The sequence below is a fragment of the Haematobia irritans genome, chromosome 3 (assembly GCF_050003625.1).
Source record: "Haematobia irritans isolate KBUSLIRL chromosome 3, ASM5000362v1, whole genome shotgun sequence".
In the NCBI taxonomy this organism is placed as follows: domain Eukaryota; kingdom Metazoa; phylum Arthropoda; class Insecta; order Diptera; family Muscidae; genus Haematobia; species Haematobia irritans.
The window spans coordinates 131,934,669-131,957,767 of NC_134399.1; the positions used below are offsets into that span (position 1 = coordinate 131,934,669).

General features: G+C 34.4%; 1 protein-coding gene across 2 annotated transcripts in view; it reads right to left on the reverse strand.

Moving 5' to 3' along the window:
* The window catches only part of LOC142228753 (putative cytochrome P450 313a4), a 170,909-nt gene that overhangs the window by 9,384 nt on the left and 138,426 nt on the right, over nt 1-23,099 (reverse strand). For both annotated transcript variants that reach the window (XM_075299262.1, XM_075299263.1), the window contains 6 exons: nt 17,732-17,932; nt 17,480-17,668; nt 11,413-11,482; nt 9,103-9,235; nt 1,529-1,678; nt 1,026-1,461 (listed from right to left, as the gene is read on the reverse strand). In XM_075299262.1, the coding sequence (XP_075155377.1) occupies nt 1,026-1,461; nt 1,529-1,678; nt 9,103-9,235; nt 11,413-11,482; nt 17,480-17,668; nt 17,732-17,932 (1,179 nt within the window). The remainder of the gene's footprint in view (nt 1-1,025; nt 1,462-1,528; nt 1,679-9,102; nt 9,236-11,412; nt 11,483-17,479; nt 17,669-17,731; nt 17,933-23,099) is intronic.

Here is a 23,099-nt window from a genome sequence, read left to right on the forward strand (position 1 = left end):
AAAATTTTATTTCTATAGAAAAGTTTGTCAAAATTTTATTTCTATAAAAAATTTTGTCAAAATTTTACTTTTATAGAAAATTTTGTCAACATTTTATTTCTGTAGCAAATTTTGTCAAAATTTTATTTCTATAGAAAATTTTGTCAAAATTTTATTTCTATAGAAAATTTTGTCAAAATTGTAGTTCTATAGAAAATTTTGTCAAAATTTTATTTCTATAGAAAATTTTGTCAAAATTTTATTTCTATAGAAAATTTTGTCAAAATTTTATTTCTATAGAAAATTTTGCCAAAATTTTATTTCTATAGAAAACTTTTTTAAAACTTTATATATGTGGAAACATTTTGTACATTTTTATTTTTAAGAAAATTTTTGCAAAATTTAATTTTTATAGAAAATCAAAATTTTATTTCTATAGAAGATTTTGTTAAAATTTGATTTCTATAGAAATTTGTACCTCTTAATTAGAGTTGACTTTCTAATACGAGATTTATGATTAAATTTTGGAAAATCTTCAAAACGTTTTTATGTTATTTTTTATACGAAATTGAATTCATTATGCTTTTGTTGATGAAATGAAATTAATAATTTTGTTTTTAAGCAAAAAATTAGTTTGTTTTAATATTATTTACATTAGACATTTTTTGACGATTTTTAAAATAGAAGTGACGATTATGACGATTTTTCTTGAAATTTTATAGGCAGCCCTGTCTGGGACCCAGCCTGAGCATTATTGCCAAAGACACCATGTGTCTATCTCGACTCTTTGTGGGTGTTGCAAACATATGATATAGTCGCTCCCGTTTGACTTTCTACTTTACTTACTTGTTTCCAAGTATAGTTTTCTAAAATTTGAAAAGGTTGACTTCTCAAGACCTTGACTTTTGCAAAAATTGGAAAAACTCAACTTTGCAGTCGTATTCAAAAATCCAAAAAAGTGACTTTGACATTTCGACTTTTTCTGCGAACAAATCTACCCTAGATTTTTGTAGCCCTAATTTCTTTCAATCTCCAACAATTCTTACCTATACAGTAACGTATCCCTTTTGTGAACGGAATAAATGCGTAAGGAGGTTTAGATTCAATATTTTCTGGAAGAAAATGATCCGGATTGAATTTATCGGCGTCTGGACCCCATACAGCTTTGTTTCGATGCATATTAAAAATATCGATAACTATTCTTTGGCCTTCTTTTATGACAACACCATTGCTTAGTGTCAAATCACCGCCAACAACTTGACGTCCAACCTGTGGGATAGGTGGAAAAACTCTCATTGTCTCCTTCATAACCTTGTCCAGATAGATCAATTGCGGTATCTGATTATGATCAATGTCAAATTCTCCATCATCATCGTCGGGAAATGCTTCACAGACTTCTTTGTAGGCTTTTTCTTGGACATCCGGATGCATGGCCAATAAAAACATCGTATTACAAATTGTCAAAGCGGTGGTTTCGAAAGACTAAATAAAATCGAACATATATTTAATATTTTCCAACTAATTGAGATAATTAGGTAGAAATACTTACACCGAGTACTACATGAAATAGAGATTGTGGCGCTAATTCCTTTGGAAATTGATTTTGTTTAATAGCTTCGTGTACGTAATGGATGCTCGATTTCGTAGTATGTTCATAACTGGGATCAGAGCCATCTTGTGAAGGGTATGCTTCTAAAGTCTAAAAATAAGTAGAGGTTGCATTTGGATTACTTTGTTTTCATTATTTAATAATATCGGGTATGCAATGTTTCATGGAAATCATACAATCTCCACTAAAAAACAAGTAAGGAAAGTCTAAAGTCGGGTGGGGCCGACTATATTATACCTTGCACCACTTTGAAGATCAAAATTGTCGATACCATATCACATCCGTGAAATGTGTTGAGGGCTATATATAAAGGTTTGTCCCAAATACATACATTTAAATATCACTCGGTCTGGACAGAATTTGATAGACTTCCACAAAATCTATAGACTCAAAATTTATGTTGGCTAATGCACTAGGGTGGAACACAATGTTAGTAAAAAACAAGTAAGTAAAGTCTAAAATCGGGCGGGGCCGACTATATTATACCCTTCACCACCACGTAGACCAACATTTGTGTTACCATCTCAACTACTTCAAATTTTGCTGGGAGGGCTATATAAAGGTCTGCATTTCCAGATACAACAAGTAAGGAAAGTCTAAAGTCGGGCGGGGCCGACTATATTATACCCTGCACCACTTAGTAGATCTAAATTTTCGATACCATATCACATTTGTCAAACGTGTTGGGGGCTATATATAAAGGTTTGTCCCAAATACATACATTTAAATATCACTCGATCTGGACAGAATTTGATAAAATGTATAGACTCAAAATTTATGTCGGCTAATGCACTAGGGTGGAACACAATGTTAGTAAAAAACAAGTAAGGGAAGTCAAAAATGGGGCGGGGCCGACTATATTGTACCCTGCACCACTTTGTCGATCTAAATTTTCGATACCATATCACATCCGTCAAATGTGTTTATATAAAGGTTTGTCCCAAATACAAACATTTAAATATCACTAGATTTGGACAGAATGTGATAGACTTTTACAAAATCTATAGGCTCAAAATTTAAGTTGGCTAATGCACTAGGGTGGAACACAATGTTAGTAAACAAATACGGGGAACATTTTAATCTGAAGCAATTTTGAGGAAACTTCGCAAAACTTTATTTATGATTTATCGCTCGATATATATGTATTAGAATTTTAGGAAAATTAGAGTCATTTTTATAACTTTTCGACTAAGCAGTGGCGATTTAACAAGGAACATGTTGGTATTGTGACCATTTTTGTCAATATCAGAAAAACATATATATGGGAGCTATATCTAAATCTGAACCGATTTCAATAAAATTTGGCACACCTGACTACACTACTAATTGTACTCCTAGTGCAAAATTTCAACCAAATTGAGGTAAAACTCTGGCTTCTGGGACCGTATCAGTCCATATCGGGCGAACGATATATATGGAAGCTATATGTAAATCTGAACCGATTTCAATCAAATTTGGGACGCATAGCTACAACGCTAAATCTACTCCGTGTGCAAAATTTCAACCAAATTGGGCCAAAGCTCTGGCTATTAGAACCATATTAGTCCATATCGGGCGAAAGATATATATGGGAGCTATATCTAAATCTGAACCGATTTCAATCAAATTTTGCATACATGACTATACGACTAAGAGTTATGTTTGTACAAAATTTCAAGCAAATCGGTTTAAAACTCTAGCTGATTTGTCCATATTAGTGCATATCGGGCGAAAGATATATATGGGAGCTATATCTAAATCTGAACCGATTTCTTCCAAAATCAATAGGGTTATATTCTGACCCAAATTAGGAACATGTGCCAAATTTGAAGGCGATTGGACTTAAATTGCGACCTAGACTTTGATCACAAAAATGTGTTCACAGACAGACGGACGGACATGGTTATATCGACTCAGGGACCCACCCTGAGCATTATTGCCAAAGACACCATGTGTCTATCTCGTCTCCTTCTGGGTGTTACAAACATATGCACTAACTTATAATACCCTGTTCCACAGTGTGGCGCAGGGTATAAAAATATGGGAAACATTTTAATCTGAAGCAATTTTGAGGAAACTTCGCAAAACTTTATTTATGATTTATCGCTCGATATATATGTATTAGAAGTTTAGGAAAATTAGAGTCATTTTTACAACTTTTCGACTAAGCAGTGGCAATTTTACAAGGAAAATGTTGGTATTTTGACCATTTTTGTCAATATCACAAAAACATATATATGGGAGCTATATCTAAATCTGAACCGATTTCAATAAAATTTGGCACACCTGACTACACTACTAATTGTACTCCTAGTGCAAAATTTCAACCAAATTGGGGTAAAACTCTGGCTTCTGGGACCGTATCAGTCCATATCGGGCGAACGATATATATGGGAGCTATATCTAAATCTGAACCGATTTCTTCCAAAATCAATAGGGTTCTATTCTGAGCCAAAACACATACTTGTGCCAAATTTGAAGTCGATTGGACTAAAACTGCGACCTAGACTTTGATTACAAAAATGTGTTCACGGACAGACGGACATGGCTATATCGACTCAGGAGCCCACCCTGAGCATTTTCGCCAAAGACACCATGTGTCTACCTCGTCTCCTTCTGGGTGTTGCAAACATATGCACTAACTTATAATACCCTGTTCCACAGTGTGGCGCAGGGTATAAAAACAAAAACAAGTACATACGGCCGTAAGTTCGGCCAGGCCGAATCTTATGTACCCTCCACCATGGATTGCGTAGAAACTTCTACGAAAGACTGCCATCTACAATCGAATTACTTTGGGTGTGGTATCTTAAAACTTCTTTACATCGTTTTCTAAATTGCGAGTTAGTCCATACGAGTTAGTCCATACGTCGAAATCGCGGCAAAACGGCCCCATATGAAGAAGAACAAGTATATACAGCAGTAAGTTCGGCCGGGCCGAATCTTAAATACCCACCACCATGAACCAGATATTAGGGTTTCCTTTGAAATTTCAGGAGGGCTAGAGGACTTGAGGACACTTCCCTAAGATAAATTTAAAGATTTCACCTATGAGGACTATATCAGATTCTGGATTTATAAGAACCATTTTTGCTTGAGTTTTAGAGGAATCATTAACATCTCTTGTAAGTGTGCAAGAAAAATATAAAATAACGTCTTGATTTGAAATCTTAAATCTGTAGAAGTAAAATCTGGAAATTTTACATTGAGTTTCAAACAATTTTCATGATCAGTATTTACAATTTCTGGCAAATCAGATAAAAACTACGGTTTCTAGAAACCCAAGGAGTTTAATCGGGAGATCGTTCTGATGGGGGCTATACTAAAATATGGACCGATACTCACCGCTTTCGGCACACCTCTTTATGACCCGAAAATACCAATAGATTTCCAAGAAGTAAAATCGGGAAATCGGTCTATATGGGGGCTATACAAAAATATGGACCGATACTCACCATTTTCGGTACACCTCTTTATGGTCCCAAAATACCTCTAGATTTCCAATTTCAGACAAATTGGATAAAAACTACGGATTCTATAAACCCAAGACCCCAAATCGGAGGTCGTTTTATATGGGGACCATAAGCGTAGGAAGGCCTCTCGGGAGGGGGCTTAGACCCCCCCAGAAAAATTTTAGCCCCCCCCAGAATTTGAAAACCTATTTACGATTTTACATTTTTCTAAAAATTAAACAAGTATATACACAGCAGAAAGTTCCGCTAAAGATTTTCATGCACAATCGAATTACTTTGGTTGTGGTAGCAGTTGCCGATGGCAATGTTTTTAATCTGGTAAAGCTCCTAAAGCTCCTTTATTATTTTGTTTAGTCTGGTTTAGTCAATTTAATTTAAAAAATAGTAATTGATACTACTTGGGGGCTACACCAAAATATGGACCGATACTCACCATTCTCGGCACACCTCTTTATGGTCCTAAAATACCTCTAGATTTCCAATTTCAGACAAATTGGATAAAAACTACGGTTTCTATAAGCCCAAGACCCCAAATCGGGAGATCGCTCTATATGGGGGCTATACCAAAATATGGACGGATACTCACAATTTTTGGCACACGTATTTGTGGTCCTACAATACCTCTAGATTTCCAATTTCAGGTAAATTGAATAAAAACTGCGGTTTCTATAAGCCCAAGAAGTAAAATCGGGAGATCGGTCTATATGGGGGCTATACCAAAACATGGACCGACACTCACCATTTTTGGCACACCTCTTTATGGTCATAAAATACCTCTAGATTTTCAATTTCGCGCAAATTGGATGAAAACTACGGTTTCTATAAGCGAAAGACCCCAAATCGGGAGGTCGGTTTATATGGGGGCTATACCAAAACATGGCCCGATATAGCCCATCTTCGAATTTGACCTGCGCGCAGACAAAAGACGATTCTGTGCCAAATTTCAGGACGATAGCTCCATTATTGAATGCTGTAGCGTGATTACAACAGACAGCCAGACAGACAGACAGACGGACATGCTTATATCGTCTTAGAATTTCTCCCTGATCAAGAATATATATACTTTATATAGTCGGAAATCGATATTTCGATGCGTTACAAACGGAATGACAAACTTATTATACCCCGTCACCATTCTATGGTGGTGGGTATAAAAATGTCTTGTTCCACCAAGACAACGCACCGTGCCACAAGTCATTGAGAACGATGGCAAAAATTCATGACTTGGGCTTCGAATTGCCGTATTCTCGAGATCTGGCCCCCAGCGACTTTTTCTTTTTCTCAGACCTCAAAAGGATACTCGCAGGGAAAAAACTTGGCTGCAATGAAGAGGTGATCGCCGAAACTGAGGCCTATTTTGAGGCAAAACCGAAGGAGTACTACCAAAATGGTATCAAAAAGTTGGAAGGTCGTTATAATCGTTGTATCGCTCTTGAAGGGAACTATGTTGAATAATAAAAACGAATTTTGACAAAAAAATGTGTTTTTCTTTGTTAGACCGGGGACTTATCAGCCAACCCGTTACTAACTCTGTAGGTTCAGAACCAACTATATGTCCTAATATCAGACATTTCTTTCAGATTGTGATACAACTCCCTTAATGTTCTTAAATATGGAAATGTGGTTTATACTCCAAACCTATACCAATAATACCCCACAAATGGTTATGTTTACCAATTCGGTAGGGGTGGTTTAGGGTATGATATAGTCGGCCCCGCCCGACTTTCTACCTTACTCACTTGTTTTTAACAATTTTTTGAAAACGAGCCTGCATTGATATCGGGTAACACAAAAAACAAAAAAAAACAAGTGTATACGACCGTAAGTTCGGCCAGGCCGAAGCTTATGTACCCTCCACCATGGATTGCGAAGAAACTTCTACTGAAGCCGATGGCAAGGTATCTTAAATCTTCCTAACACCGTAATATATACCACATTTCTATAGAAATAAAATTTTGACAAATTTTTCTATAGAAATAAAATTTGGAAAAAATTTTCTATAGAAATAAAACTTGGAAAAGATTTTCTATAGGAATAACATTTTGACAATGTTTTGTATAAAAATAAAATTTTGGAAGATTATTTTTGGCTCGAGTGGCAACCATGATTATGAACCGATATGGACCAATTTTTGTGTGATTGGGTATCGGCTATATATAACTATAGACCGATATGGACTAATTTTGGCATGGTTATTAGCGGCCTTAGACTAACACCACTTGAAAATTTCAACCGGATCGGATGAATTTTGCTCCTCCAAGAGGCTCCGGAGATCAAATCTGGGGAACGGTTTATATGGGGCTTTATATGGGGGCTATATATAATTATGGACCGGTATGGACCAATTCTTGCGTGTTTGTTAGAGACCACATTCTAACACCATGTTCCAAATTTCAACCGGATCGGATGAATTTTGCTCCTCCAAGAGGCTCCGGAGGACAAATCTGGGGATTGATTTATATGGGGGCTATATATAATTATAGACCGATATGGACCAATTCTTGCATGGTTGTTAGAGACCATATACTAACATCACGTACCTAATTTCAACCGGATCGGATGAATTTTGCTCCTCCAAGAGGCCTCCTCCGGAGGTCAAATCTGGGGATCGGCTTATATGGGGGCTATATATAATTATGAGTCGATGTAGACCAATTTTTGCATGCTCATTAGAGAACATATACCAACAACATGTACCAAATTTCAAGCGGATCGGATGAAATTTGCTTCTCTTAGAGGCTCCGCAAGCCAAATCGGGGGATCGTTTTATAATGGGGCTATATATAATTATGGACCGATATGGACCAATTTTTGCATGGTTATTAGAGACCATATACTAACACCATGTACTAAATTTCAGCCGGATCGGATGAAATTTGCTTCTCTTAGAGCAATCGCAAGCCAAATTTGGTGGTCCGTTTATATGGGGGCTATACGTAAAAGTGGACCGATATGGCCCATTTCCAATACCGTCCGACCTACATCAATAACAACTACTTGTGCCAAGTTTCAAGTCGATAGCTTGTTTCGTTCGGAAATTAGCGTGATTTCAACAGACGGAAGGTCGGACGGACGGACATGCTCAGATCGATTCAGAATTTCACCACGACCCAGAATATATATACTTTATGGGGTTTTAGAGCAATATTTCGATGTGTTACAAACGGAATGACAAAGTTAATATACCCCCATCCTATGGTGGAGGGTATAAAAAAAAAACATATTTGTCGAAGACCCTATCAGTTTTGATGACGACCATGTTCTTTCAAGTTGAACAAATTTGTTTTCAACAAGAGCATAACATCTTAAATGACAACTACATTATTTTTGACAGGGCGAACATGGTTGCGGTGACAATGTTACACGAAACCCCCACGAAAATGGTACCGTGGTATCATATCGTTATCATATCATTTGTATCATCATATCATTTCACCCTCAAAAAAAAAATTGCTTCTGAAACATAAACCCCAAACAAAAATTTTGCTTCAAGCATATATATTTTCAGGATTGGTCCAAACAAAATATTGTTTGTAGTGTTCAAACATATTATTTTTCACCTTAGAGCATACACTGGTAGTAAAAAATTTTAATGAAATGTTCTTTGTGTGGATATATTTTTAAGGCGCCAATTGGTTTCTTCCATTATTTTATTTGCAACATAGACTCTGTAGGTCTCTCGTTCTAAACACATATAAGTTTATAGGCTATTTCCAAATAAATGTATGTTTGCATCTAAGCATATTATATTTACAAACATTTTATGCCCCAAACATAATATGTTCTAACATATTAACATATATGTCCCAAACATGTTATGCTAGTTTATGGACATTATATGCTTGCACTTAAAAATATTGTGTTAAGAAATTTGAGTTGCAAACATGTAATTTTTACACCCAAACAACATATTAAAAACAGCCTTTTTCGTCCGTGTTGTTATCATATCATTTGTATCATTTTGTTGTTACGATCTGTTCAATATATATTAAGTATTATAGTTGGATCACCATTTATATAAATTTTATTTTATCACGAAATCATCAACCCTTTTGTACTCACCTCGCCTATAGCAGCTGTAATATTCAGTAGTGTTTGCCTGCCCTCCTTATGGATCGTTCTGCCTGCTATAAAACGTAAAAGTGGATTGGTCAACATAAAATTGAGTGCCAGATCAGACATGTATACCAAACTTCTGAAATTGTTAAAAATAAAAAAAAAACAAACGAAATTTAAAGTTAAAAATAATAATGTGTGTAAAATAATGTGTTAAAAAAAAAATGGTTTCCAAACATAACATTTTTACACCCAAACATATGAAAATCAGTCTTTTACGTCCGAGTATTTGGGAAAAAAACCTTTATATATAGCACCCAACACATTTGACGGTTTTTATATGGTATCGATCTAGAATGTACACGCAAAAAAATAATTCTTTCCTCCCAAACGAAATTTTAGACAAACAAAGTTCGTTTCTCATTTGCTTTTCGCTGTAAGGAAGTGTATTTGGAAGAAAAGTATATACTTTTTGTGATAAACGTTTATTCTTTTCCAGGATGTAAAAACAATTTCATAAAGACTAACTCAAAAAATTTTTTTTCTGGCTAATTGCATTTTCCCTCACATCTTTCTCACTTCCACGAATATTTTTAGTTCTTAGCACCTTTTTCTGTAATACAAACAATGTAGAAGAAATTATACGATTTTATAAATTTTTAAAATTTTTTTACCTTTCGCCTGGACGGAGAATCGAACCGCGGACCATGCACTTTGTAAGCCAACACACTAACCACTGAGCTATGTACCTGTTATGGTCATCAAGAGATAAATATCCATATAAGTTATATTTATATAGCATAGCTTGCGGCGCCCACGAACCGAATAAACAAAGTTTATTTAACAGAAACAAACATTTAGTTTGGCACCGTGGAGCAGTGGTTGCTACGTCTGACTCTCATGCCAAGGGTCGTGGGTTCGATCCCTGCTTCGACCAAAGTTTTTTTTTTTTTTTTTTTTTTTTACATACATTCTACATATGTTCCGAAGATTCCGAAAAAAATGTTCAACATTACATTGTACTATATTAAATTTTGAACTGTAAAATGTGTTTTATTAAAGACCAAAAGTCAGAAAAGAAGAGTGTTTGATATAAACGAATTGGACTCTGTTGTTGTTTCAAAAATAACTTTTTTTATTGAAAAAATAAAAACTTTGTAACAAACGAATTTTTTTGGTGATAAAAGTTTAAAATTTTCGAAGCAATTCAAAAAACTCTAACAAACGAAAAACGTTTTCGGTACACGTTTTCCAAACGTTTTTTTTCTTTGCGTGTAGATCTAGAAAGTGGTGCAGGGTATAATATAGTCGGCACCGACCGACTTTAGACTTTCCTCATTTGTTTTATAACCCAGCAAAAAAATTTGGAAGTTCTTCCAAAGGCACAACTTTAGAAGCACTTCCAAAAGACGTACTCCCAAAGATGTTCTTTATTTTAACTACACAGGAAGTTCTTTTAAATCAATTATTTATAACCCCCTTTTTTCTTTTTATTTTTAATGGGTAAATTTATTTTTTTTTTGTTTCAAAAAGTTAAAAAACAGATTTGGCTTTAATAAAATGGTACAAATTATTGAAATTTTGTCGAAAAAAATTCTAAATCCATTCAAGAAATATTGCGATTTTTTAATTCAAACGTTTCGGACAAGCGTTAGAATGCATTAAATATCATAAAAAAATATAAAAATTATTTATTTGTCAAAATATGCCAACATTTTTTTAATTCACATCCAAAACACGGAATTTGAATCATTGAGTGAGAAGTGATGCAAATTCAGTGCAACGGCTGTTGAAATGGTGGACATCCGTCGTATGACAGGCCCACGTAAAATTCTTCGCTTCTGTGCCAATTTTGCACTACTTCCGGATCCAAAAAGAACATACAAAATTATATCGCTTAGCCGTCAAGATGTAGCCGTCGTAGGCAAGAATTTAGAGCCAGCCGTCGCCAACAAAAATGGGTCGGCTTAATTCGAAGTTCAACATTCTTCAAAATTATTTCATTTTAACTTAACCAACATAAAATGTGGCAGTAAATAAAATTCCATCAAGGTCTGGAAAATTCATTAAAACTGAGATTAGTTCGGCTGAGAATAACATAGACATTTCGAAGACAGAGGTCGCAAAAGAGAAAACAAAAAAACAAAAAAGACATAAAATGGAAGAAAACATAAATTCCATGGGTTCCATGGCTGCAAATGTGAAATGAACCCATTAAAAAAAAAAAAAAAAAAAAAAAAAAAACACAAAAAGTTGATTCTACATATGAGTTCCCAAAATGCTGCTCGGAAATAGAAGAATAAAGTTCCTACTTACAATGTCATGCCAGATGCCATTTTCTTAAACGTGTATTGAGTTGTGTCCATATTTCTGCCTATGACCGACTCTGCAAAGGAAATATAAATAAAATTAATTTTGTGGTGCAATTTTAAGTCGATCTAGCGATGTCCGTCCGTCTGACTATTGAAATTCCTTAAGAACACAGACAAAATTTTCACGGAAATTGATTCAACAAATTTTCACAAATATTAATATTATCAATTAATTTTTTAATTCACTTTCAATTAATTTTTATGCCCTCCCCCATAGGATGGAGGGTATAATAATTTTGGCATTCCGTTTGTAAGACATCCAAATATTGCTCTAAGATATATAAACCGATCCCCAGATTTGGTTTGCGGATCCTCTAACAGAAGCAAATTTCATCCGATCGGGCGTGGTGTTAGTAGTTAGGTCTCTAACAACCATGCAAAAATTGCTTCATGTCAGTCCAAATTTATATATAGTCCCCATAAACCGATACCCAGATTTGACCACCGGAGCCTCTTTGAGGAGCAAAATTCATCCGATCCGGTTGAAATTTGGTACGTGGTGTTAGTATATGGTCTCTAATAACCATGCAAGAAGTGGTCCATATCGGTTCATAATTATATATAGCCCCCATATAGACCGGTCCCCAGATTTGAACTCCGGAGCCTCTTGGAGGGGCAAAATTAATCCGATCCGGTTGAAATTTGGTACGTGGTGTTAGTATATGGTCTCTAATAACCATGCAAGAATTGGTCCATATCGATCAATATTTATATGTAACAACCATGCAAAAATTGCTTCATGTCAGTCCAAATTTATATATAGCCCCCATAAACCGATACCCAGATTTGACCACCGGAGCCTCTTTGAGGAGCAAAATTCATCCGATCCGGTTGAAATTTGGTACATGGTGTTAGCATATGGTCTCTAACAACCATGCAAGAAAGGAGCCACCGTGGTGCAATGGTTAGCATGCCCGCCTTGCATATACAAGGTCGTGGGTTCGATTCCTGCTACGACCGAACACCAAAAAGTTTTTCAGCGGTGGATTATCCCACCTCAGTAATGCTGCTGACATTTCTGAGGGTTTCAAAGCTTCTCTAAGTGGTTTCACTGCAATGTGGATCGCCGTTCGGACTCGGCTATAAAAAGGAGGTCCCTTGTCATTGAGCTTAACATGGAATCGGACAGCACTCAGTGATAAGAGAGAAGTTCACCACTGTGGTATCACAATGGACTGAATAGTCTTAAGTGAGCCTGATACATCGGGCTGCCATATAACCTAACCTAACCTAACCATGCAAGAATTGGTCCATATCGGTTCATAATTATATATAGCCCCCATATAGACCGGTCGCCAGATTTGAACTCCGGAGCCTCTTGGAGGAGCGAAATTCGTCCGATCCAGTTGAAATTTGGTATGTGGTGTTAGTATACGGTCACTAATAACCATGCAAGAATTGGTCCATATCGGTCAATATTTATATGTAACCCCATATAAACCGATCCCCAGATTTGACCACCGGAACCTCTTGGATTAGCAAAATTCATCCGATCCAGTTGAAATTTGGTACATGGTGTTAGCATATGGTCTCTAACAACCATGCAAGAATTGGTCCATATCGGTCTCTAACAACCATGCAAGAATTGGTCCATATCGGTTCATAATTATATATAGCCCCCATATAGACCGGTCCCCAGATTTGAACTCCGGAGCCTCTTGGAGGAGCGAAATTCATCCGATCCGGGTGAAATTTTGTACGTGGTGTTAGTATGTGGTCTCTAACACCCACGCAAGAATTGGTCCATATCAGTCCATAATTATATATAGCCCCCATATAAACCGATTCCCAGATTTGACCACCGGAGCCTCTCGGATTAGCAAAATTCATCCGATCCAGTTGAAATTTGGTACATGGTGTTAGTATATGTTCTCTAACAACCATGCAAGAATTGGTCCATATCGGTCAATATTTATATGTAACCCCCATATAAACCGATCCCCAGATTTGACCTCCGGAGCCTCTTGGAGGAGCAACATTCATCCGATCCGGTTGAAATTTGGTACATGGTGTTAGCATATGGTCTCTAACAACCATGCAAGAATTGGTCCATATCGGTTCATAATTATATATAGCCCCCATATAGACCGGTCCCCAGATTTGAACTCCGGAGCCTCTTGGAGGAGCAAAATTCATCCGATTCAGTTGAAATTTGGTACATGGTGTTAGTATATGGTCTCTAACAACCATGCAAGAATTGGTCCATATCGGTTCATAATTATATATAGTCCCCATATAGACCGGTCCCCAGATTTGAACTCCGGGGCCTCTTGGAGGAGCGAAATTCATCCGATTCGGGTGAAATTTTTTACGTGGTGTTAGTTAGTTAGTAACACACATGCAAGAATTGGTCCATATCGGTCCATAATTATATATAGCCCCCATATAAACCGATCCCCAGATTTGAAATTCATCCGATCCGGTTGAAATTTTGTACGTGGTGTTAGTATGTGGTCTCTAACAACCATGAAGGAATTGGCCCATCTCGGTCCATAATTATATATAGTCCCCATATAAACCGATCCCCAGATTTGACCTCCGGAGCCCCTTGGAAGAGCAAAATTCACCCTATTCGGTTGAAATTTGGTACGTGGTGTTAGCATATGGTCTCTAACAACCATCCAAAAGTTTGTCCATACTGGTTTTAACTATATATAACCCCATTTAAACCGATCCCCAGATTTGAACTAAAAAAAGGCCGATTAAATACGTATATAATTCTGTTTGACAAAATTTTCCATAGAAATAAAATTTTGACAAATTTTGACAAAATTTTCTATAGGAATAAAACTTAGACAAAATTTTCTTTAGATATAAAATCTTTACAAAATTTTCTATAGAAATAAAATTTTGGCTGATAAGTCCCCGGTCTAACAAAGAAAAACACATTTTTTTGTCAAAATTCGTTTTTATTATTCAACATAGTTCGCTTCATGAGCGATACAACGACCTTCCAATTTTTTGATACCATTTTGGTAGTACTCCTTCGGTTTTGCCTCAAAATAGGCCTCAGTTTCCGCGATCACCTCTTCATTGCAGGCAAATTTCTTCCCTGCGAACATTCTTTTGAGGTCTGAGAACAATAAAAAGTCGCTGGGGCCAGATCTGGAGAATACGGTGGGTGGGGAAGCAATTCGAAGCCCAATTCATGAGTTTTTGCCATCGTTCTCAATTACTTGTGGCACGGTGCGTTGTCTTGGTGGAACAACACTTTTTATACCCTCCACCATAGGATGGGGGGTATATTAACTTTGTCATTCCGTTTGTAACACATCGAAATATTGCTCTAAGACCCCATAAAGTATATATATTCTGGGTCGTGGTGAAATTCTGAGTCGATCTGAGCATGTCCGTCCGTCCGTCCGTCCGTCTGTTGAAATCACGCTAACTTCCGAACGAAACAAGCTATCGACTTGAAACTTGGTACAAGTAGTTGTTATTGATGTAGGTCGGATGGTATTGCAAAAGGGCCACATCGGTCCATAATTATATATAGCCCCCATATAAACCGATCCCCCGATTTGGCTTGCGAGGCCTCTAAGAGAAGCAAATTTCATCCCATCCAGCTGAAATTTGGTACATGGTGTTAGTATATGGTCTCTAACAACCATGCAAAAATTGGTCCACATCGGTCCATAATTATATATAGCCCCCATATAAACCGATCCCCCAATTTGGCTTGAGAGGCCGCTAAGAGAAGCAAATTTCATCCGATCCGGCTGAAATTTGGTACATGGTGTTAGAATATGGTCTCTAACAACCATGCAAAAATTGGTCCACATCGGTCCATAATTATATATAGCCCCCATATAAACCGATCCCCCGATTTGGCTTGCGAGGCCTCTAGGAGATGCAAATTTCATCCGATCATGCTGAAATTTTGTACATGGTGTTAGTATATGGTCTCTAACAACCATGCAGAAGTTGGTCCACATCGGTCCGTAATTATATATAGCCCCCATATAAACCGATCACCAGATTTGACCTCCGGAGCCTCTTGGAAGACCAAAATTCATCTGATTCAGTTGAAATTTGGTACGTGGTGTTAATATATGGCCTCAAACTGCCATGCAAAAATTGGTCGAAATCGGTCCATAGTTATATATAGCCCCCATATAAACCGATCCATACACATACTTTTTTGTCTAATGTATACCACGTATGGACTAACACACGATTTAGAAACGATTTAAGATATCACAACCCAAGTAATTCGATTGTGGCTGACAGTCTTTCGTAGAAGTTTCTACGCAATCCATGGTGGAGGGTACATAAGATTCGGCCTGGCCGAACTTACGGCCGTTTATACTTGTTTCTTCTTCATATGGGGCCGTTTTGCCGCGATTTCGACCTTCAAACGCTCCAATAACGCCATATAATAGTCACTGTTCATGGTTTTTCCCTTCTCAAGATAATCGATAAAAATTATTCCATGCGCATCCCAAAAAACAGATTCCATTACTTTGCCAGCGGACTTTTGAGTCTTTCCACGCTTCGGAGACGGTTCACCGGTCGCTGTCCACTCAGCCGACTGTCGATTGGACTCAGGAGTGTAGTGATGGAGCCATGTTTCATCCATTGTCACATATCGACGGAAAAACTCGGGTGTATTACGAGTTATTAGCTGCAAACACCGCTCAGAATCATCAGCACGTTGTTGTTTTTGGTCAAATGTGTGCTCGCGCGGCACCCATTTTGCACAGAGCTTGCGCATATCCAAATATTGATGAATGATATGACCAACATGTTCCTTTGATATCTTTAAGGCCTCTGCTATCTTGATCAACTTCATTTTACGGTCATTCAAAATCATTTTGTGGATTTTTTTGATGTTTCCGTCGGTAACCACCTCTTTCGGGCGTTCACCGTCCTCCGTGCCCATTACACCACGCTTGAATTTTGCATACCAATCAATTATTGTTGATTTTCCTGGGGCAGAGTCCGGAAACTCATTATCAAGCCAAGTTTTTGCTTCCACCGTATTTTTTCCCTTCAGAAAACAGTATTTTATTAGAAAACACGAAATTCCTTTTTTCCATTTTTTTTCACAATAACAAAAGTTGCTTCACAAAAGACGCCCTATCTCACAAACTAATTGACTTACAGACGTCAAAATTTGACACGAATCATTTATAAAAATAATATGCATTCAATACTAGCGACGCCATATATGTGTCAGACCGGGGACTTATCAGCCAACTGTTATACTTTATGGGGTCTTAGAGCAATATTTCGATGTGTTACAAACGGAATGACAAAGTTAATATACCCCCCTTCCTATGGTGGAGGGTATAAAAATGCCTCTTTTTTAAGACCAAAGCACGCCTTAAATTCCTTTCGCGGCCGCTATCTTTACAAAAGCTTACTTTTAGCTTAGTTCACGATGATAAATTTAAAGATTCTACCTATGTAGACTGAATAAGATTGTGGATTTATAAGATTCATTTTTGTTTGGGCTTTAGAGGAATCATAAACATCTCGTATAAGTGTGCAAGAAAATGATGAAATAATGCCTTGATTTAAAATCTAAAATCTTTAGATTTTTATCGCCATTATTTAAATGATTACGAGCAGTAAAATCTGGAAATTTTACATTCAGTTTCAAGCAATTTTCAGGATCAGTGTGTCTTCTATACCCTCAAAAAATTAAATCGGTGTATATGGAGGCCTTACCAAGTGGATAAAAACTATCTCCGATTCAGGTTTTTGTGGGTCTCAAATATCAGCATATTTACAATTTCAAGCAAAAAAAGAAAACTACGGTTTCTAGAAGCCCAAGGAGTTAAATCGCGAAGATAAATCGAAAATCCCAATTATTTTCATAATCTGATTACGGTTTGTGTAATTGAATCTGATTAACCGGTGTCGGTTTTTCCACATCCTAGTGCAAGCCCTGGCAGACTTTAGACTTCCCTTCCGTATGTTTGTTTTTAGTAATTTCACTTTTGTTCATTAATATACATATCAGTAGGTTATATTCCCACCGTAGTGTTTCGAAAATAAGTACTCACCGAAGGATACTCCCATTGTAAATTCCCGAAAATATTGAAGAGTTTTAATAGGTTGTTTGCTCTCAACAATTTTGTCGAGAACATCTTGAAGCAACGTTATCCTGCGATTTATCATAGGCAGTGTTTTCGGTATGAAGGGTGCTCTAAATGCATTATTATATATGCTTCGTTCATGTTTCCACTCATTACCTAGAATTGGATGATCGATCAGTCAATGAAGCAATTCAAATTTTCAATAATAATAAAGCAAACCTTGTGAAGTAACTAGTCCTTTACCGGCGGCATATTCAAAACCATCATACAATGCCCTCGCTTTATTTAAACAAAATTTTGAAGTTAGAACATCTTTTACGACATGTGGATCGCAGGTGTGTAAAAAAGAGATCGGTCCCATATATATCATGCTAGTTGATCCATATTTTTCAGCAATCTTGCGCAAACGTTTTATAACATCTGCAATGATAGATAGATAGGTCTGTGTGTTAGATACTTTGTATCCATTGATAATGTCCCAAACATATTTTGCAGGAAGCATGTAACTAGATTTGGATATTGCCGAAATATTATTATGTTTGTTTTATGTGAACATATAATATGTTTGGAAGCACATTGGCTCAAAAATGACTATACCTTTGGAAGCATTTTCTCCAAAGAAGATTGTGTTTTTAATGAAATTATAAATTATTTGCCGCACGTCGAGTATTAACATTAAAATTATTACCATCGAAGCCACCGTGGTGCAATGGTTACCATGCCCACCTTGCATACACAAGGGTTCGATTCCTACTTCGACCGAACACCAAAAAGTTTTTCAGCGGTGGATTATCCCACCTCAGTAATGCTGGTGACATTTCTGAGGGTTTCAAAACTTCTCAAAGTGGTTCCACTGCAATATGGAACGCCGTTCGGACTCGGTTATAAAAAGGAGGTCCCTTGTCATTGAGCTTAACATGGGATCGGGTAGCACTCAGTGATAAGAGAGGAGTTCACCAATGTGGTATCACAATGGACTGAATAGTCTAAGTGAGCCTGATACATCTGGCTGCCACTTATATCAGATTCTGGATTTATAAGAACCACTTTTGTTTGAGTTTTTGAGGAATCATAAACACCGCTTGTAAGAGTGCAAGACAACGATGAAATAACGCCTTGATTTGAAATCTAAAACCTGTAGATTTTCACCCCCATTATCATTTAAATGATTACGAGAAGTAAAATCTGGAAATTTTACATTCAGTTTAAAGCAATTATCATGATCAGTGCGCCTACTATACCCTCAAGAAGAGAAATTGGTCTATATGGAGGCCTTACCAAATGGACCGATTAAAACTAAATCCGATACACGTTTTTCTGAGTCTAAGATTTACAATTTCAGGCAAATCGGATGAAAACTACGGTTTCTAGAAACCCAAGAAGTCAAATCGGGAAATCGGTTTTATGGGGCCTATACTAAAATATGGACCGATACTCACTGTTTTCGGCACACCTCTTTATGGTCCTAAAATACCTCTAGATTTAAAATTTCAAGCAAATTGGATAAAACCTACGATTCTAGAAATCCCAAACAATAAAATCAATTCATGCACACCTATTTATAGTGATAAAAAATCTGCAGATTCCAGATTCTACAAGCCCAAAATGTAAAATCTGGAGATCTGTCTATATGGGGGCTATACTAAAATATTGACCGATACTCATCATTTTCGGCGCAACTCTTTACGGTCCTAAAATAATTATAGATTTCAAATTTCATGCAAATTGTATAAAAAATACAGTTTCTATAAGCCCAAGAAGTAAAATCGGGAGATCGGTCTGTATACCAAAGCTTGGACCAATACACGCCATTTTCGGCACACGTATTTGTGGCCCTACAATACCTCTAAATTTCAAATTTAAGGCAAATTGGATACAAATTATGGTTTCTATAAGCCCAAGACCCCAAATCGGGTGGTCGGTTTATATAAGGACTATATGAAAACCCGGACCGATAGAGCCCATCTTCGAACTTGACCTGCCTGCAGACAAAAGACGAGTTTGTGCAACATTTCAGCAAGATTGCTTCATTATTGAAGACTGTAGCGTGATTACAACAGACAGACGGACATGCTTATATCGTCTTATTATACCCCCGTCAGAATTCTATGGTGGTGGGTATAAAAAAGTCCGTTCAAATGCGTATATAATTCAGTGTGACAAAATTTTCTATAGAAATAAAATCTTAATAAAATTTTCTATATTTTGACAAAATTTTCTATAGAAATAAAATTTGGCAAAATTTTCTATAGAAATAAAATTGTTACAAAATTTTCTATAGCAATAAAATTATGGCAAAATTTTCTATAGAAATATAATTTTGACAAAATTTTCTATAGAAATAAAATTTTGACAAAATTTTCTATAGAAATAAAATTTTGACAAAAATTTCTATAGCAATACAATTTTGACAAAATTTTCTATAGCAATAAAATTTTGACAATAATTCCTATAGAAATAAAATTTTGACAAAATTTTCTATAGAAATAAAATTTGGCAACATTTTCTATAGAAATAAAATTGTGACAAAATTTTCTATAGAAATAAAATTTTGACAAAAATTTCTATAGCAATAAAATTTTGACAAAATTTTCTATAGCAATAAAATTTTGACAATAATTCCTATAGAAATAAAATTTTGACAAAATTTTCTATAGAAATAAAATTTGGCAAAATTTTCTATAGAAATAAAATTGTGACAAAATTTTCTATAGAAAAAAAATTGACAAAATTTTCTATAGCAATCAAATTTTGACAAAATTTTGATAAAATTTTCTATAGAAATAAAATTTTGACAAAATTTTCTATAGAAATAAAATTTTGGCAAAATTTTCTATAGAAATAAAATTTTGACAAATTTTCTATAAAAACAAAATTTTGACAAAGTTTTCTATAGAAATAAAATTTTGACAAAATTTTCTATAGAAATAAAATTTTGATAAAATTTCCTATAGAAATAAAATTTTGACAAAATTTTCTATAGAAATAAAATTTTGACAAAATTTTCTATAGAAATAAAATTTTGACAAAATTTTCTATAGAAATAAAATTTTGACAAAATTCTCTATAGCAATCAAATTTTGATAAAATTTTAAATAGAAATAAAATTTTGACAAAATTTTCTATAAAAATAAAATTTTGACAAAATTTTCTATAAAAATAACATTTTGACAAAGTTTTCTATAGAAATAAAATTTTGACAAAATTTTCTGTAGAAAGAAAATTTTGACAAAATTTTCTATAGAAAGAAAATTTTGACAAAATTTTCTATAGAAATAAAATTTTGACAAAATTTTCTATAGAAATAAAATTTTGATAAAATTTTCTATAGAAATAAAATTTTGACAAAATTTTCTATAAAAACAAAATTTTGACAAAATTTTCTATAGAAATAAAATTTTGACAAAATTTTCAATGGAAATAAAATTTGGATAAAATTTTCTATAGAAATAAAATTTTGACAAAATTTTCTATAAAAATAAAATTTTGACAAAATTCTCTATAGCAATCAAATTTTGACAAAATTTTAAATAGAAATAAAATTTTGACTAAATTTTCTATAAAAATAAAATTTTAACAAAATTTTCTATAAAAATAAAATTTTGACAAAATTTTCTATAGCAATAAAATGTTGACAACATTTTCTATAGAAATGAAATCTTGAAAAAATTTTCTATAGTGATAAAGTTTTGACAAAATTTTCTATAGAAATAGAATTTTAGTAGATTAATTTTGGGGATCGGCTATATATAACTATAGACCGATATGGACCAATTTTGGCATGGTTGTTAGCGGCCACATACTAGCGCAATGTACCAAAATTCACCACGTACCAAATGTCAACCGGATCGGATGAATTTCGCTCCTCCAAGAGCTCCAGAGGCCAAATCTGGGGATCGGTTTAAATGGGGGTTATATATAATTAAGACCGGTATGGACAAATTCTATAGAAAAAAAATTGACAAAATTTTCTATAGCAATCAAATTTTGACAAAATTTTGATAAAATTTTCTATAGAAATAAAATTTTGATAAAATTTTCTATAGAAATAAAATTTTGGCAAAATTTTCTATAGAAATAAAATTTTGACAAAATTTTCTATAAAAACAAAATTTTGACAAAATTTTCTATAGAAATAAAATTTTGACAAAATTTTCTATGGAAATAAAATTTGGATACAATTTTCTATAGAAATAAAATTTTGACAAAATTTTCTATAAAAATAAAATTTTGACAATATTCTCTATAGCAATCAAATTTTGACAAAATTTTAAATAGAAATAAAATTTTGACAACATTATCTATAAAAATAAAATGTTAACAAAATTTTCTATAAAAATAATATTTTGACAAAATTTTCTATAGCAATAAAATGTTGACAAAATTTTCTATAGAAATGAAATCTTGACAAAATTTTCTATAGTGATAAAGTTTTGACAAAATTTTCTATAGAAATAGAATTTTGGTAGATTAATTTTGGGGATCGGCTATATATAACTATAGACCGATATGGACCAATTTTGGCATGGTTTTTAGCGGCCATATACTAGCGCAATGTACCAAAATTCACCACGTACCAAATGTCAACCGGATCGGATGAATTTCGCTCCTCCAAGAGCTCCAGAGGCCAAATCTGGGGATCGGTTTAAATGGGGGTTATATATAATTAAGACCGGTATGGACAAATTCTATAGAAAAAAAATTGACAAAATTTTCTATAGCAATCAAATTTTGACAAAATTTTGATAAAATTTTCTATAGAAATAAAATTTTGACAAAATTTTCTATAGAAATAAAATTTTGGCAAAATTTTCTATAGAAATAAAATTTTGACAAAATTTTCTATAAAAACAAAATTTTGACAAAATTTTCTATAGAAATAAAATTTTGACAAAATTTTCTATGGAAATAAAATTTGGATAAAATTTTCTATAGAAATAAAATTTTGACAAAATTTTCTAGAAAAATAAAATTTTGACAAAATTCTCTATAGCAATCAAATTTTGACAAATTTTTAAATAGAAATAAAATTTTGACAAAATTTTCTATAAAAATAAAATGTTAACAAAATTTTCTATAAAAATAAAATTTTGACAAAATTTTCTATAGCAATAAAATGTTGACAAAATTTTCTATAGAAATGAAATCTTGACAAAATTTTCTATAGTGATAAAGTTTTGACAAAATTTTCTATAGAAGTAGAATTTTGGTAGATTAATTTTGGAGATCGGCTATATATAACTATAGACCGATATGGACCAATTTTGGCATGGTTGTTAGCGGCCATATACTAGCGCAATGTACCAAAATTCACCACGTACCAAATGTCAACCGGATCGGATGAATTTCGCTCCTCCAAGAGCTCCAGAGGCCAAATCTGGGGATCGGTTTAAATGGGGGTTATATATAATTAAGACCGGTATGGACAAATTCTATAGAAAAAAAATTGACAAAATTTTCTATAGCAATCAAATTTTGACAAAATTTTGATAAAATTTTCTATAGAAATAAAATTTTGACAAAATTTTCTATAGAAATAAAATTTTGGCAAAATTTTCTATAGAAATAAAATTTTGACAAAATTTGC